Source organism: Myzus persicae, unplaced genomic scaffold (genome assembly GCF_001856785.1).
Source record: "Myzus persicae strain clone G006 unplaced genomic scaffold, MPER_G0061.0, whole genome shotgun sequence".
NCBI lineage: Eukaryota > Metazoa > Arthropoda > Insecta > Hemiptera > Aphididae > Myzus > Myzus persicae.
The window spans coordinates 51,472-69,676 of record NW_019103908.1 but is presented as its reverse complement, the minus strand read 5'-3'; the positions used below and the strand labels follow the sequence as shown (position 1 = coordinate 69,676).

At 32.7% G+C, this 18,205-nt stretch overlaps 1 protein-coding gene across 1 annotated transcript in view; it reads left to right on the top strand.

The window, feature by feature from the left end:
• LOC111036156 (solute carrier organic anion transporter family member 3A1) overlaps positions 1–16,516 on the top strand; it is a 44,021-nt gene extending 27,505 nt beyond the window's left edge. Inside the window, exons 2-9 of the mRNA XM_022318078.1 lie at positions 4,575–5,996; positions 8,743–8,868; positions 8,948–9,014; positions 10,237–10,396; positions 11,241–11,466; positions 12,953–13,081; positions 14,381–14,546; positions 16,151–16,516. Coding sequence (XP_022173770.1) covers positions 4,670–5,996; positions 8,743–8,868; positions 8,948–9,014; positions 10,237–10,396; positions 11,241–11,466; positions 12,953–13,081; positions 14,381–14,541 — 2,196 coding nt within the window. The 5' untranslated portion in view covers positions 4,575–4,669 and the 3' untranslated portion in view covers positions 14,542–14,546; positions 16,151–16,516. The remainder of the gene's footprint in view (positions 1–4,574; positions 5,997–8,742; positions 8,869–8,947; positions 9,015–10,236; positions 10,397–11,240; positions 11,467–12,952; positions 13,082–14,380; positions 14,547–16,150) is intronic.
• The last annotated feature ends 1,689 nt before the right edge of the window (positions 16,517–18,205 follow it).

Here is an 18,205-nt window from a genome sequence, read left to right as displayed (position 1 = left end):
ACGCAATTATTGTAATAATCAATCGTGAAAAAAGCAGGACAGCTGATATTATTTTACATACATTATAATATTATTATTATTAGTAGTATTATGCTATCGGCGTGGTATAACATACCTAGCTTGTTAATATTATCATAATAAGATACGGGTGTTCTGATTTTGAAGCACAACACAAAAAATATTTGTAACTCTCCAGTCCTGCAGCAGTTGTAGTCAAACATAATGACAGTATTATATTATTATACGGCGTGTATTATTACTACACAGATAAGATTAAAGTTTTTCCAGAGAAAAAAATGGGAGTGCCTCTCCGATTGACTAGGCAAACAGTTAAATTCGATGCGCTACATAGTGTACAATATGATCGTCGTATGTACATTATATTATGATGAGTTGTGTGCTTAAACATGATTAGGTTAGGCAAGGTGCATAATATTATTTTTATCATGCTCTCCTTTCAAAAATCAAATTTTGATAGAACGAACATTTTTCCATACCTATCTAATGCCATATTGTTTTTGTTTTTTTATATTTAAGCGTTCTTTCAACGAAAAGGCTATTAAACTCGGTTATGAAACGACTAACGAGGATTGCCTTTATGATCTAATGGAATTAGTTACACTTATTTGCAGTTTAAAATGCAATCTAGTTATAATATATTATTGTTTGGTACAATATTTCGATTATCTATGGATTAACAAATATTGAAATTCAGTCACAGGTTGTGACCATCTAGTTACTAAAAGAACACATATCATTAAACAATTTAATCTTTAAAAGGGTAACGCAAAATGTTGATTTTCGGAATCAACTAGAAACTGTTTTCTAAATTCGAAATTACATGGCATATTATACGAAACACTAAGCCGTCGACTTAATACAATGGGCTATAAAAAAATGTTGTTCCTAGGGCTATGCTCGATCTTAATCCAGGACTGTCAGTGAGATTGATTAAGTAAAAATATGCAATTCACAAGACACGATTTTATAATATAACATGATATTTTACATCATTTTTAAGATTTAGAAAGATTTCTCCGTTATTATATTAGCCATCGGAATAGTTTATTCAATATCGTAACAATAGTTTTGCTTTGCGAGCGAATTTATAGAAAAAAACTAAAAAAATACGCAAATATACATCTCAAGTCTCAAGTCACGACTATGACGGTGGCGTTGTACTCTGCTGTTGCTAACTGTAGTTGTATACCTACCAGACTCTGTCGCGCGTTTATTGTGATAATAAAGAAAGGATCCGTCTAAAGAATATTATGATGTTCAACAATCGTTAATACAATAATATAATAAAATGATGATATATCTAAATACGTATGTATGTAGGTATACAATAACATAATAATAATATATGCGCGTATATTATAATGCTTCAGCAACGGCGGCCGGACGGCTTTTGAAATAATATTGTGTTCCACGTGCAAACGAGACGAATCTCGGTCATCCGATTGTTACAGAAAACCCGTTATGACATTGTCGTCGGTCCAAAGTGACTCGACTTAACATTCTACATCTTATTGTTGTCATCACACATGGTTAAGTTTGTCAATTATATTGAATAGAGTGATTTGATATTATTGTAATACGTCGTCACTCGTCGTTCAACGGTGACGTGACCGACGCGATGTACAATAAATGATTGATAAATGTGCACGAGCGTTGCATAATATTATTGTCATCTTAGTATCATATTTTGCAAAGAAAAAATAAATAGATTTAGCCGGCTTAAAAATTGTTAAAGTTTCTCAAAATCAAACAAATAGGCGTGGGCGTTCAAAGCTGCATCAAAAATTATAGTGTCACACCCGAAAAGTAGAGAATGTGGAGCCCCGTTAGTATAATTGTCAATACACGCAATAATTATATTTTATAACTCGTAATATTAAAATATTTTTATACTTCCTCGCGCTTTGGATGACGGTATCATAATAATATAATATAATAATCGTACCTATTATAGACAACTTTTAGTCGGTTTGCAGCTTGTAAGTCGACGACAAATAATATGCTCTTTGGTAGTTTGGTGCAGTAACTCCGTAATGTAAATATAATGCACAAGTGTATCTGAGATGTCACTGTTTAATTTATTTAGGTTCGAGAAGCACAGCTGTGTGTCGGTATATTTTGTGGAACTCCAAGTCTTAGCTAAAAAAAGCACTCGTTTGCTTATCCACCGAGGGTTTGACATTTTATTTCACATGCATTCAAATAGTTTGTTTCGATATTTGGGTATATTGTTTTTCAGGTGAAATTTAAAAGACAAACGATAATATATGTGAGTGTTATACCTTCATAAATCATAGATTTAAACCTTTCGTGTGGATATTCGTATCCAACCGAATACCAATTCTACACGTGTAATCGATGAGAAAATGAGGTAATGAATTTTGGACGATCGATCGTGTGTAGTAATTAGAGAGGTTTTTTCACTTAACAAACGCGCGTCCCTCCGCATACTTCGCATCATGCGATATACCCACATAGGTGCACGTAGCATATTGTAAGTTATATAAATATAGCTTCTATTTGTTACAATATATTTTAATAATAATGAACGACCGTCATATTGTTGTAGCTCTGCATTATATTAATATATAATATGGGTGATCATGTAATGTATATATGTATGTCGATGAGTGGAGTTTGTCAGAGCATTTGACGAGCACAAAAGAATAATACACTTGCGCGTGCGTACATCATGCGATATTGTACACCGCAATGGCAGCAGGCCGGGGTGAGGTAAAAAACGATAATCAAAATATTCTTTTCCTAAAAGAATAATACGATTAAAAAACACATTCGTCTCGACGGCGGCGGCGGTGCCCTATAATATTATAATACAACATAACGTGCGCATTCAAGTAAGAATATCTCACCTAATAATATAATAGTGATGGGTAAATTTGATATATTTTTTTAATTTTAATAATAAGGACACATAAATATTATTTATGTGGCATAATATTGTTATGGTTAATAAAATAATATAATATCCATAATATGATTATATCCAATATATTATGGTTTAATTTTAATTCCTATTTTCTGTAGTTTACCTACCTATTTTATTTGTTCGATGTCATAAATACGCGAAAAACGTAAAAAGGATAGCAATAATTCCTAAATACTCTGAGTTTTAATATATTATAGTAATACTGGCCAACTAAATGAATGATAAACATGTTTTGGGAATAAACTGATAGAGACACAGCTTTGAATATAAATCGATATAGTTATATTATGAAAACAGCAGACTTCCTGTATAAGTTTACATTGTTCTGTGAAATGATCGAAATATGATTTATATTTGTGTAGTATGACAAAATATTTAATAACAATATTGACGAGGACAATATTAAACAAAACTAGGTACGTGTTTAAGGGGACAAAAAATATTTCTCTGGTAAATACTCGAAAAGATATTGTCTTACCGACCAATCGATCGGGTTTTCACCTAGGTACGACTAAGTCAAGACTAGCACCAGACAGGCGAATTGTTACGATGATACTGCAACACGCCTACTTCGTTTACAATACGAACAATTGTTAAAAACTAAACCTCGTCCAATGTAGTAATTTTTTTAAATACCTAATGATAATTTATTGGCCATCCAGTTAATGAAATCACATACATGTAAATATGTAATAGCATCAATAAATACTATTCAAAACACAATATTATCATGTCATAATAATTCGTACAATATAACACAATATTACACTATTATTGTCATATCTAATACGCTTGTAAATACGCACGCTGCACGGCGGTGGTCGTTTGCGAATAATTCGTCGTCGATCTCAACCTGTTGCTATCTCGGGAGACCGCGCGCGCCCAGTCCGTCACCCTTTTTTGTCCGCGCGCACGCCAAGGTCGAGCGCGCTTCACACACGCACCGATCGTGTAGATTTGTGCGTCTGTGTTACGAGCACGCTTAACCAACACAATAATAGTAATAATAGTAATAGTAATAGTAATAATAATAATAATAATATAATTTTTTCGGGAGATAATAATATAATAATATAATATTGTAGCGCGCATCATCGTCGTGTCGCTTTCGGCCGCACGCGCGCGTTCACTTTTGGCCGCGTCCGCCGTGACGTTTAATTGCCATCGACCTTGCCCCGCACAGGCCATCATCACAATATCGGCGAGCGCGCGTGCGCGTGAGCGTGCGGCAAACCTTGGGGCGTAATAATAATAATACGTTGCGCACAATAAACCTACCTACGACGTCCGAAAGGGAGAGTCGTTCGTCTTTATTCGTCCGTCCGTCTGTTTGTCCGCGCTCTGCCGCTCTGGTGCGCAAACGAGCGTGGACTACGCAGCACGCGCGCTTCCCGTACAGACGCGTCGTCTGCCGGATAACGCAGCACTTCCGAGTGCTCGAGAATCGCCTTTTATTCCCGGACTTGCCGCGATTTCCTGTTAGCTTTGCACTTTTGTATTCGTCACGACGACGCCGATGATAAAATAATATTTCAACCGTTTGCCTCGATATTATGACCGATTACCTCCGACTAGCCGATTTATATTTTTCTCTTGTTTTCCACAGAGACGACCGGCCGACGCAGTGCACAGTGAGCAGTCGTACAATACGACGGCGCAGTAACCCCGCAGAATTATTATCATTATAGTTACGTTACCAATATGGCAGCATTCAAGGGCCGAACCGGGACAGCAGCCGATGACAAGGAGGCGGCAGACGCCATGCTGGCCACCACCGTGATAGGCGGCGTCACCACGGTCACCGACGACGACGACGACGACGATGATCGCGACTTGCAGTGCGGCATAGGGCCGTGCAGGTCCAAGTGGATGCAGGTGTTCGCGTCCAAGCAAGTGTTCCTGGCCACGTTCTGTTTCAGCTGGGTGCTGCAGGGCATGTTCTCCACGTACTTCGTTAGCGTGATCACCACGTTGGAGAAGCTGTTCCAGCTGCAGAGCAAGACCATGGGACTGGTGCTGAGTGCCACCGAAATCGGACAGATCGGATCGTCCTTGTTGCTCACATACTACGGCGGCCAGGGACATCGGCCCAGGTGGATAGCTTCCAGCATGGTGCTGTTCGGTGTTGCTGCCTTCGCGTGCTCGTCGCCGCACTTCCTGTTCGGCCACCACCAGTATTCGCCGTCGGCTTCGATGATGAGCGGCGGTGTGGCCGGGTCGGCTGGAAACTCGACCAACGACTATTATCCTTCCAACGTGTGCGTGGCTCCCGACCTCAGCATCGGTGCCGAAGGTAGTCCTCGGCCACCGGTGCAGCAACACGACATGTGCGAACAGAACGAACTATCCGAACAGTTGGAACAGTCCAGAAACACGCAAATTGTGTTGGCCATATTTTTCACCAGCCTGCTGGGAGTGGGCATCGGACAGACTGCCGTTTACACGCTGGGCATACCGTTCATCGACGACAACGTGGCCAGCCGCGAGTCGCCACTGTACTTCTCCATCACGATTGGGGTCCGCATACTCGGACCCTCTTTTGGGTTCCTGTTGGGCGCATTGTGCACCAGCCTGTACGCTGACCTGAGCAGCGAGCCCAACATGGATACCAACAACCCGCGGTGGGTGGGCGCCTGGTGGCTGGGCCTGGTCGGCATTTCGGCCACTCTGTTGTTGGCCTCCGTGCCGATGTTCGCGTTCCCCAAGCGGTTGCCTGGTCCGCCGTCGGCCACCAATGCCGCCCTGAAAAAGCAGCACCCACCCCAGCGAGCCGTCAACGGGTGCGCCGATGTATCCCTGTCTTTGCCACCACCTCCCCCTTACGACGGCTCGTCGGACGTGCCCAAGACGCCTAAGCTCAAAGATTTTCCGACCGCCGTCAAGAGGCTTCTGAAAAACGACATGCTCATGTACAGGACCGCGAGTAGCGTGTTCCACCTGTTGCCACTGGCTGGCATCTACACGTTCCTGCCCAAGTATTTCGAGTCACAATTCCACTTTCCCACGCACACCGCCAACATGGTCACAGGTAAAGATATTAATGTAATTTATAATTACGTCATTTTTATAATGTATATGTCGTGTTTGTCGTTGTGGGTGAGTGGACCTACTCAGTACTCACGTTTCATAGATGTTTACTCGGCGGATACAGGCAAACGGCCATATCCGCCATAAACACAGTTTTTTAGGGTAGTGAAAGTATAAATTTTTCCTTCTGAATATTATTTTCAATAGTAAATTTTAAGCTTCGCAGGTTAAATTTAAGTTGACTGTAATGTAATGTTATTGAAACATTGATGAACTGAAACTTAAAAATCAGTTCAATAATTATTAACAATGTGGTCCCTTTCATTTTGATAAAAATATAGGTTGCCCAAAACCAAAGTTGTCGGTATCACACGTATAGTGCAATGTTTCATAAACCATTAGGGCATTAGATAGATAAATGCACACTTATGATTTTAAAATAACGAGTAATATAATATTTTACTTGTACCAGAGGTAGGCGGCATCTATCGGACAAAAATTGAACCACTCCGAATCTAAATCGGCAGCACTTGAATTTTCGTCCAAAACAATCTTATTCAACTAAAAAGGAAAGTGCCTGCAGTTTAGCACAAGTATATTATATCAGGGCTAGGTACCTTTATGAGTTTTTCGTTTTCGGTTCTAATACGGCTGTTTTAAAAATTAATTCATTACCGGTTTCGGTTCCGGTTCCGGTATATACCGGTATTTAGAAATATAATTTTTTTTCCAAATGTAATAAAATATTCAAGTAAGTACAAACTTCATATTATATAAAATATTCTGATAAAATAATAGTTGTCTTAATAGGTTTAGGGAACTTAAGTGAGTTTAACTGTTTCTCTAAATACATGCAAAACAAATTTAAAAAAAACCTGGGTTGATCCGTGTCGTGAGAAGTTGTGGTACCAGAGTGCATCATAGTTTTAATATCATAGTTTTATACAATCAAATAATCCATTTTATCTGTCAAAAGTGATTTTTTTTTTTAAGTGGTCTTGATTTTTACAAGATGTGTGTGTCCAACTTTGTAATTGTCGTCATTTGCTCGCTCACTGAACACACGAGTGATAGGTGCATAATTTTGTGTGATCCAAAAGGATATTTTTTATGAATATGGTAATTACTAATTATAATCTATTATATACAGTTCCTAATTCATTGATTAAATTACTCTATAATAGATGTGAGTCTGTGACCTCTCATTGCAACTTGTAACTTGTAAGTTATCGTAGGCTTCAGTTGTATAAAAGTGTTAACTTAAAACTACTGACATTTATGCTAGCATTAGTGCAATGTATTGAGATGTTTATTTTATGTATCTTCTTATTAATAGGTACTCATCTGAGAGTTTTTTTTATAAAAATTTCAAATAACAAAATTGTGTATACTAAATGTTTTAGTACAAAATGCTATTTAATTTTTATACGAAAACAACTTAGCGTTATGAGTATGGTCTAATAATTTTATTAGTCATCAACGTCACTAGACTTCATCGTCCAAAACTATAAACAAATTATAAAGAAATAATCACAACGATGGGTCAATGACTATCGGACGAGTAAATAACAATTTATATACTACAATAATGTTGATAACTACTCATAATAATAACCTTAATGTGTTACCTAAGTTACTTTATACATTCCTATCATTGTAATTTTAATCTTCACACTGTCAATAATAATTGTAAATACAATCTGTTGGAAAAAGTTGAAGAACTTAAATATTTTGGTATCTTAATTAACAATGAACTGAAGTGGAATAGTCATATCATCATTTGGCCACTTCTTTACGAAAGTTTTTCTGCATCTTCGGAAATTATATTCAAAAACATTATTTATTTTTACTATTTATATGAAATTTACTATAATGCTATATACTTATCCTTAGTGCAATCTGTTTTAAATTACGGAACGATGTTTTGGGATATTCATAATAAATTCACCTAATGTCTAGTAAAATTGAAAAACAAAAATATCAATTGTTTAATCAATTTTTTATTGGATAAATCTGTACTTTCCACTACACATATCATATTTATGAACTAAATATCCAGCTTTAATAAATTATTTTACACAAATGAGCTTTTTTTAAATATCATTTTAACAAACAAAACTACGAGCTAATATAAACGTAATATATACCACTTTTTGACCATAATATTTAACTATTGTAGGGACATTTAATATTATACTGTATACTTATAATGCCAACAATTTAGTTTTAAATTGTTTGTATGCAATTTAAGGAAGATTTATAAACTGTATAATATGTAATTACTTTGGCTTTGTTTTTGTTGATGAAATCTGTAGAAAAATCACTAGATTTCATATTTTGAAAGTGTTGCATTTGCAATAAAATACGTGTTGACGTGTTGCTATCTATTTTTGTGGTACAAATAAAGTCTTATTATTTTATCGTTTTTTGGAACTTTTATAGATTATATAGAAATAGAAAATTGTAAAGCCACGTTTACAACCAAATAAAATGAACCAATTATAATTACCTTAATAAATAAAATATCTGAACAATATTGGAACCGGAAAAAAACGACGAATATCGGTATCGGTATAGGTTCCTATAAGAAAATCGTAAAAACGTACCGGTAAAGTTCAAATACCGGTGTTTTTAATTTTTAAGCTCTAGTCATATTATAGCATAGGTATATTGTGTCGCAGGCATAACTGCGAACAAAACCATGAACGCATGAAAACTGAAAGTTTTTCTCTTTTTTTTCATCTCAGGCATTTACGGAATTATGGTCATGGGCATTGGAATCATAATATCGGGAATATTCATACTGAAGAAAAATCCAAATGCCAGAGCAGTGGCCGCGTGGATCGCGTTTACGGCCCTGGCATACGCCATCGGTAAGACGAGTATAATATCATGGTTAGGTACGTCGGCAGACACAGAGGCATTGACTTGAATTATTATTACGATTTATAGGTATGTGCATTTTAATGTTTTTCGGATGTCCAACTACGAATATCACAGGATTGCGATACGACGAACTGTGAGTATACAAAATTATGCAACACGATCACTGTAACGTATATCATTATACTTTGGAAAGTCATTGACTCTTGTACGGTTTTATTTTCGGGGACCTTTAAATAAATACACACACAATCCACAGGTAGTATAATGGGTTATAGATTTCGGTTATTTTTTATTTATATTTCGCTGAAAAACTCTTATGACGTCTCAGATTATGAGTGAAGTTAGTGTGAAAAATCAAGTAGGTATATTATACGAATCGATAAAGGTAATGTTATTCTATTATATCGGAGTAAACGAACAACTACAAGGCATTATAATAATATTGTATATTTGTAGAAATGAATAAATCTAAGTAATTACGGTGGTTATGAGTGTCGATTCAGACAAGCCAAGTAGAATTGTTTTTTTTTTTAAATTTTAAACGACTTTAAAAAATAAACTAAATCACGAGAAAAATAATTCACAGTAAAAATTTATTCTCGAAGACATCGAGTTTTATCTAAGCACCTAATGCACGTAATGCGTCGTGATATTTTTTTTTGCTGAACAGTGCATTTTCGTGTCACACGCTAAAGTCACTTTGCACTTCAGTGTGCGGTGTGAACGGCTTTCTAATTTTATCGGTTTCGTGGTTGTCTTGCACAAGAATCAGCTCTAGCTCAAGTCTCCGTGCTCGGATCGTCGCGTGTGACACGAGGAGCTGATGTCCTCCTTAGTTGTTACGGCGAGTCCAGCTTTAATAATTACATATGTCCGTCCCACTTGTACTTAATATTCAGTATTAGGTAGAACATCAACTAGTATCTACAGTGAAAAGTATCCGCAATAAAAAAGTATATTGCATATTTTCTGATAGTTCAGCAGGGAAAAGATTTCGAGTAGAGTCATAGTGACAATAGGTTCGTTACCTCTTGATGTTGGAACCCTGTGAGTCAGCATTTATGAGGCGTAATGGACGCATACCTAACAAACGGATAACGTGTGAGGACCTATCTTGGAAATAGTGTGAAAAAAAACGATTGTAAAGTTAGCCGTTTAGTGAAACAAAGTATCAAAGTATAATGAAGTATATTATAACATATTATATTATGTTTCTTTAATTTTTCTAAAATGTTGTGGGGTGAACACTGGGGTCACTGCAATTAGTATGTAAGCGTCGTTTTTTTGGATATAATAACCTCACGAGTCAGTAGAATGGCCTCATAATATTGTTCGTTTAATATTGTCTTGTACAGGGATCAGCCCAAGTTCGAGTCACCGTGCTCGGACCGATGTGTGTGCGACGAGGAGATGTTCAGTCCGATTTGTGGCGTGGATGGGATAACTTACTTCTCGGCGTGCCACGCCGGATGCCGGAATCAGACGTTTGGAAAAGAGTACAGCGCTGGCTACAAGGTACCTACTAATAGTATGATGTATATTGTACCGCCTGTGATATTATATGGGTCACATCGCAATCGTGATGTCGTCGACTTATTTTTGTCACCACGATCATATACTATTGTTTTTATATCATGTTTACCACTCTCCCTCAGTGAGTTATCCCCCAAAACACGACTATAAAAATAATTGACTGCGTATAATCATTATTGTCACTCCGACGTTGGACACCAACGAGTTGAGAACAATAATATTAAGATTCAATCATTAAAAGATGATTTACGAGCTAACCATATTTTATCTTTCAAATTTTAATTCAACAATTTACATTTGTTGTACCTACTGTCATATATACTCATTATATACTCATTATAAAATAAAATAAAAATAAAATTATTAATACTTCTAGTTAAATTATTTAGATGCAGTTATAAAGGCATCAAAACAAAGAGTTATCTTTAGACATTTTTTCTCGTGCTTTCTGCAGATCAATGCATAAATAAATAAAATATGAATATGGTTGCTATTAAATAATATTAATATAATATGTATTGTCATAAAAACAAATAAAAATGTCAACTTTTAACTTTTAATTAAATTTAGTTAACATTTAGGCCTCCATTTAACTTATAGCTATTTTACTCTATATTTAGTTGACTTATTAATGAGATAAACCTTATATATTTTTTTTACACTTATCTTGCAGAACTTTCCATAACATTATTCTATATAACAAATCGATCACAGCACAATCCGTCAAATTTTATAGTCACATAATATTTTAATGTCTACTATCTTATTTGGTGCTCTTTTATCCCGAGTTAAGACACAAATCTTTATCTTCTACATTATTTTGCAGTTCACGGACTGCCAGTGCATGAACAGCAACGCCACTGAGGCGTATCCGGGCTCGTGCAAAGACGATTGCGAGGACTCAGGCTTCTGGTACATAGCTCTGTTCTCCTTGTTCGTGTTCATCCATTCCACTTCAGAGGTGGGCAGCATGTTGCTTATACTTCGGTGCGTACATCCTCAGGACAAGGCCATGGCTCTCGGGCTCATACAATTCGCCATAGGCCTATTCGGTAAGTCCATAATATATATAGCGGCCATAAACCGTCCGACTTCCATGTTTACTAATAACATAGCCACCTGTGGTAATATTCAGTCAGCTTAATATGTGGAGCATCTACAGGGAAAAGTACCCAGAACGGCCATAACACAAACGTATTGTATTTATATAATAGTTCAGGGGGAAAATTATCCTCGGCAGAGTGATAGATGATAGTGACAACATTCGTCGAACATCTAGTGGTTGCCGGTTGGAAATCCAGGGTCGCATTTAGGAAGTTCAATGGGTGTCATTGCAGCATAAAGGGATGTTAGAGGGATAGTCTTGGAAATAATGCAAATAATAAAAACGGTTGTCAAGTTAGATATTTAGTTAATTTAGCTTACAATATTATGAATTTAATTTAATAAATCCTTGATGGGGAACCAAACTGCCGCTGTTAATATCGATTTTTTTACCAAGAAATTAAAAATACAGAATAAAGCGGTCCCTATACTTTTGAAACGTACATATTTTGTAACATATTATAATGTATAGCGAGTGGAAGAGAGAATTTTCGTTTAGTAAATAAAACAACAATTAGTAGTATTTGGAGGTTTTAAATTTTGTCTATAAAAAAACTGTAGACTTGTACCTACAATAATATATTATAATTTATAAGTCATGCTTAATATTAAATAAATTAGATTTTACCGCGGAAAAATTCTAGTTAAATATAACCACGAAAATCATAGAAAAAAATATTATAAACAGGTAAAATCTGTAAGGAATACCTCTAAAAGTAAGATTCAAGAGGTATTATATGATTGCCCATTTTTTTACTATAACAAATCGTAAGGAGTTGGTTAAATCTTATTCAAACATTATCTACCGGTGTTTTAGTATTTAAATTACATACAAAAAATGTCATAAAAAACAAATAACCGTATTGAAATGGTATTGGAAAATTGAAAATAAAAATATTCTACGTATCCTACGAAATAATCCCATAATCAACTCAGACGTTTCGGAACCAATTTAGATTTACATTCATAGGATAGCTACATAGGTAAATAATATTATAAATATGATATAATTGTATGTAGATATATTATATCGTACACTCACGCCTATTACATACTCAAGAGCTAAGGAGGGGTGCACCCAAGATTTTCTTTGGAAGGGATAAATACAATTATTTTTAAATACCTAGTAATAGTATTTATTTTTAAATCCAAAAGCTAGCTTGTGAACGATCTTAGTAAGATTATTAATAGTTATTTTTAGATCACAACTTAATGTCTACACATAATAAAATAACCAAAATGTTAAGCCCGCATCCTCTTCCTGGCGCTTACTTGGACTGACTGATTGTCTATATCTACATATTGCATTAAAACGATCATCGGTACTAAACTATTTATCGTGTCTATATTATATTATATTAATATTATTTTTAAAACTTTTTCACACACTGTGACGATTACTATGAGTTATATAATTGTTTTATTGTCACACAGGTAACGTTCCTTGCCCCATACTATACGGAGCAGTCGTCGACTCTGCCTGTCTCATATGGGAAATGACGTGCGGAAAACAAGGAGCGTGCTCTCTGTACAACTCGGACTCGTTCCGTATCTTCTACCACGGTAATAACAGGCGGCGGTCGATCTGGGAAGATTCGATTTCCGATAATAACACAATTATTATCATTATAGACTTTGGGTGTCGTTATTATTTTGTAATAAGTATATGTGTTTCTGTTTCCTCGGAGATCGTAGATATATTAATATTATATTATACGTAGCTTACCTAATACCTATTGTGGAAAAAATGTAATGACTAGGGGTGAGATTTTGATGCCTAAATACGTTTTAAAAATTCACCTAAAAAAAAGAAAAGCTAAATGCTTTATAAATATTCAAATAATTGACTGTAGAAAAAAACGGTTAAATTTATCTTTTTTATCTTTGAAATGTGAAAAAAATCTTGAATTAGATAGGTACCTATTTTTAAACATTATATGATTTCGTCTTTTTAAAATGATTGAAATACATTTCAAATAGTACAAAAAATAATCATATTCTGACTAGGTTTGATATTAGGGATATTTTGATATTTTAGGGTGTTACTACTGGCTAACCTCTATAATTTTATTACTCAATATTAAGTATGTTTTTCTGTATTTTACCCAACCTAATTATAATGAAAAACTATTCTTTAAAATAAAAAAATAAGATAAGCAGGTTTGATATAACTTGAAAATGAATTGACGTTGTCTTAGTTGTATAAATTATGGTTCGTTGTTGTTTAATATTTGAATAAAAAATTTTCATAGGTTGGCTGATAAATTGCTACCTTTGAAAATTCTAAGAATGAGCAAAACGTACACAACGAGGAAGAGTGTAAAATACAAATTACATTTGAATATCTATAATACTAATGTTATTTTATTTATAAAACTAAATTTTTAAACACACACAAAAAATAAAAATAAAAATAAAAAAATGAAAATGCATCAAAATCTCAGTCTACTAATGATATTTTACACGATACATAATATTGAAGCAAAGCGTTTATAAACTATTATAAAGCTAAATTGTAAGAACAATTAATTGTTTATCCAAAATATGTTAAAAGAGACTATACAAATATAAATTGGACGGTGCGTGGGTTAATAATAATTTGTTATAATTATTGCCAGCGCCGTTTGCTTATGATATGCAAACATTCCGTTTATATGATAATTTAATCTCAAATTAATTTCCAATTAACTGTTTATATTTTGTTCATTGGTCGAGTGTTACTACTGGGTAGCTACTCCCCTCGAGCATTCTCTGCCAATATTTCTTACTCACAATATACAATATACTTATCGTAAAAATGTTTCAGATTATATTATGATTATATATTCCAATAAACCTTAAAATATATTTTGTTCACAACAGGTGTTACTGGACTGCTGATGATGTGCGCCTTTTTCGTTGATATAATTGTCTGGTACAAGGCGGGGAGTATAAGCTTTGAGGACGACCATCAACTGCCGATTAACGAGGAAGAACTGAGCCAACTGACACCTATAACTGACAAAACCGAAACGACTGTTTGACTAAAGTGAGAAATGTCATGGATTTAAATTGATTTTACGGAGGAGCTAGGGCTTTCAACATTTTGAATTTACATAATATTATTTAATTTGAATCTATTAAGTTTAAAACTGGGAATCAATAATAAAATCTTATAGCAGAAGCCGTAAAAAAAAATATTATTATAATGTGGAACGTAACATAATTTAAATCTTAAATATTCCGGAACATACATTTGTTAAGTCGGAGTGCGTATTATTGAAATGGAGGCTAAAAATAAAAACAATTTAATCCATCGAGAAATATCACTTTTTCTATCATAATATATTAAGTATCACGAAAAAAAACAAATTACAATAATTTATATGAATAAGTTGAATTGAAAATAATAAAGTTCCGTAAAGTATAAATTGTAAATCATATTCAATAACAACCTACATATTAATATGGATCTGTTTTTGATGATATATTATTCTCGAGAATCAGAATTATCATATAATTTAATATGAATAACATAGTATATGGTAATAGTCTCATAAACATAATAATATTATATATTATGATATGTAACAGGTTATCTAACATCATTGTACTGAAATAACGGTAAATAGGTCGTACAGGTTGTCGGCTGATTTAAAGTTCAATAACTTCGGAAAATCTACATTTCATTGGATTAGATCAACATTATTTTGGTTGGACTCACACCAAATATTTTAACAACCTTAATGTTATCTAAATAATAATAATACCTATAATATGAATACGGAAATTTGATGGCCATGTATATTTTTTAATCTAGATTGAATGTTTAATGTATTTATTCGACGAATATATCGAATTTAATAGGGTCATGGATCTTTTCCGCCATAAAATCGGTTACTGGTAGCCTGGTTCCATCAAAAACGTAAAAGGTTTGATTCTCGTTTTTGTCAAAATGTATTTTTTTGAAGACGTCTCAGATTAGGTTTGGCTATTGTTTGAGAACCATTTTTGGTTGTGTAAAAAATAAAAATATAATGATAAGATGTGTGTACACAAAAATAAAAATAAAAACGACATAAAAAATATTAACAACAATTAATTTTATTTATAAATTATAATTGAATTTTTTAAATGTATTATATAACAGTTGCAGAGTATAAGTTAAACCGATGTACAATTTAATTGTAGTATTAACAAAGAAGAATCGCTTTCAAACCAAAGTTCTACCAATTTTCTTTGACTGTTATTATTTAATTAAGTTTTCAGTTTTTTACTTGGTATACCTATACCTATATATTAGTACATTACATACGAATTAAAATCATTAGTCTCCAAATGTAACAGCAATCATTTTCATTTAAAATATTTAATTATCATTAACTAGTAGTAATTCATTTTTTTTAACTATTAATTATAAAAATCATAATCAGGCTAAGTTGTTGAAGCTCCTGAGGGTGCTGTCACTGGACAGCATCCCTCCTCATACTAGTCATTTGATGTTAATATTATTTTATCATCAAATTTGCTTACTGTTCCTATGTTACGGATTGTAAATTTTTTTATTTTAATAAAAAAAAAAAATTGTTGAAGCCCATATTTCTTTCAATAAAAAAAAAGTACTATAGGTACTCATGTTTTTTTTATTTGCAGGTAGATGGTACTAAAGAACATCAACATCAACACGATATGTCATGTTCCTTATTCATAACCTCGGAGAGATCTGTTTAATTGTTATTGAATTTTATACGGATTAAATGTATAAATTTTTCATTTATAACTTATGTAAATATATAAGGTATATTATAAATGTTTTTAATAATTTTACGCAAGTCAAAACATGACAAATTTATATTATAATGATCACCACAAGGTGCTTTCAATTTATATAAAAAAGTAGCATCACTTACAGTTTATATAGATAGAATAATTATTTTCGTTCCTTACCGGTACAATAATACATTTATTGTAGGCAACGAAAAATAAACAATAGAATTTTTTTTATATGTTTTTTATTAGATATATTTTTATAAACGACTATATGCGTATTTTATTGTTGATAGGAAATTTGTTATTTTAGGTGAAACTTTTTTTCATATTTTAAAGTCAATTACTTTTGCTACAAACAACCTTTTTTTTATGACTTTACTACATTATTGCAATTTTTATTGTATTAAGCTTACAGTATACATCACTTTATTATATACAATTAGATAATAATATACAATGTAAAATCGACTTATCTCACGTTTTTGAATTATAATAATATTATAGTGTGTTGTTTTTGTAATCTCAAATTCATGATGGACCCCGGAGACCCAAAAAATTAAAACGATGAAAAGGCTGTATTCGTTTTCTTGTAAAACAATAATAATTTATTTTAATTTTACAAATTAAAATCGATTTTTATTTTGTTAATTTATTATTTTTCTAATTGAATATTTTTTTTTTAGTTTTAAGCGTCACATAATATATTAAGTTACCTTTTTATATAAATAAAAATTAATTAATAAAAATTATATTAGTATATTCAAGATATATTATTTTAGTTATAATTAAAATAACTTTAATTATTGAAAAAAATAGTGAATTATTTTTGTTGTTTGTCTAAATATTAGATGGCATATATTACTCAAACATCAGATATTTTGTTTTAAATCAATTTTATGCGTGTGCTATGTTGTTTTTTTTATTGTTAATTTATGTTTATTATTATAATTTATAATGTTTATTTATTTGTATTTTATTGAAAAATTATAGTAGAAATAATTGGTTTTAGATAAGATTATTTATCCGACTTTGTAAACGACTCTTTTGCTGTTCAATATCACTTTTTAAAATGTCAAAATGTTTTTTCATATACTATAATCTTTTTAAACTTTCTATCCGTTTTGAAAACTGTTTGTTCGGTTGGTTAGATTAAATGATGAAATAATTCATCAAAATCGACTGACTTATTTAGAAATAATGTTATTTTTAAAATTTATTTGTACAATAAATAACAACGTATTTTTATATTGCATTTAAGACATGGTTTCGTTTAAAATAAAACATGTTTTTAAGAATTTAAAATGTATTATTATTGTTAATTTGTTTAAGAATAACGATTGATATGAAAAAACAAAACAAAGTACAATAAATGTTAATTATAATCTTAATAATCCGTTCGGATATTTATTAAACTATTTAGTCGGTATAAAATAAAAGAGAGAAAAGACGATTTTGAATTCTAAGTGGATGAGCAATGAGTGTACAGATTTTACAACGATGTGTGTTTTTTTATAATAATTCTCATTTGTCCTATCTGTAACCTTACCTTTTGGGGTAGTAAAAACTTAAATGCAAAAAGTTTCTTTAATAAATTTGAGGATAAAATATACTTTAAGAAAATTGCATCTTATTGAGGAGTAAAATGTAAATAATTAATAGAACTATTCAAAATAACCGGGGAAAACAAAAAATATATTGAAGAAAAACGGGAATTTTCGTGCAAAACCAGTACTCGACAAAATCGATTTTGTCGTTTTGGTACAACTAAAACACAAATATCAGTAGATATTTAAAATGTTCACAAAAATATTATCATTTCCCTTAAATAGTAGAATTTTTTTAAAATTTTGTTTTGTTTTAAGCTATTTATAAATATTTGAAATTTTCTTTATATTTTTTTCTGTAAATGACTAGAGGTATAGATTTTCCTTTGTGTCA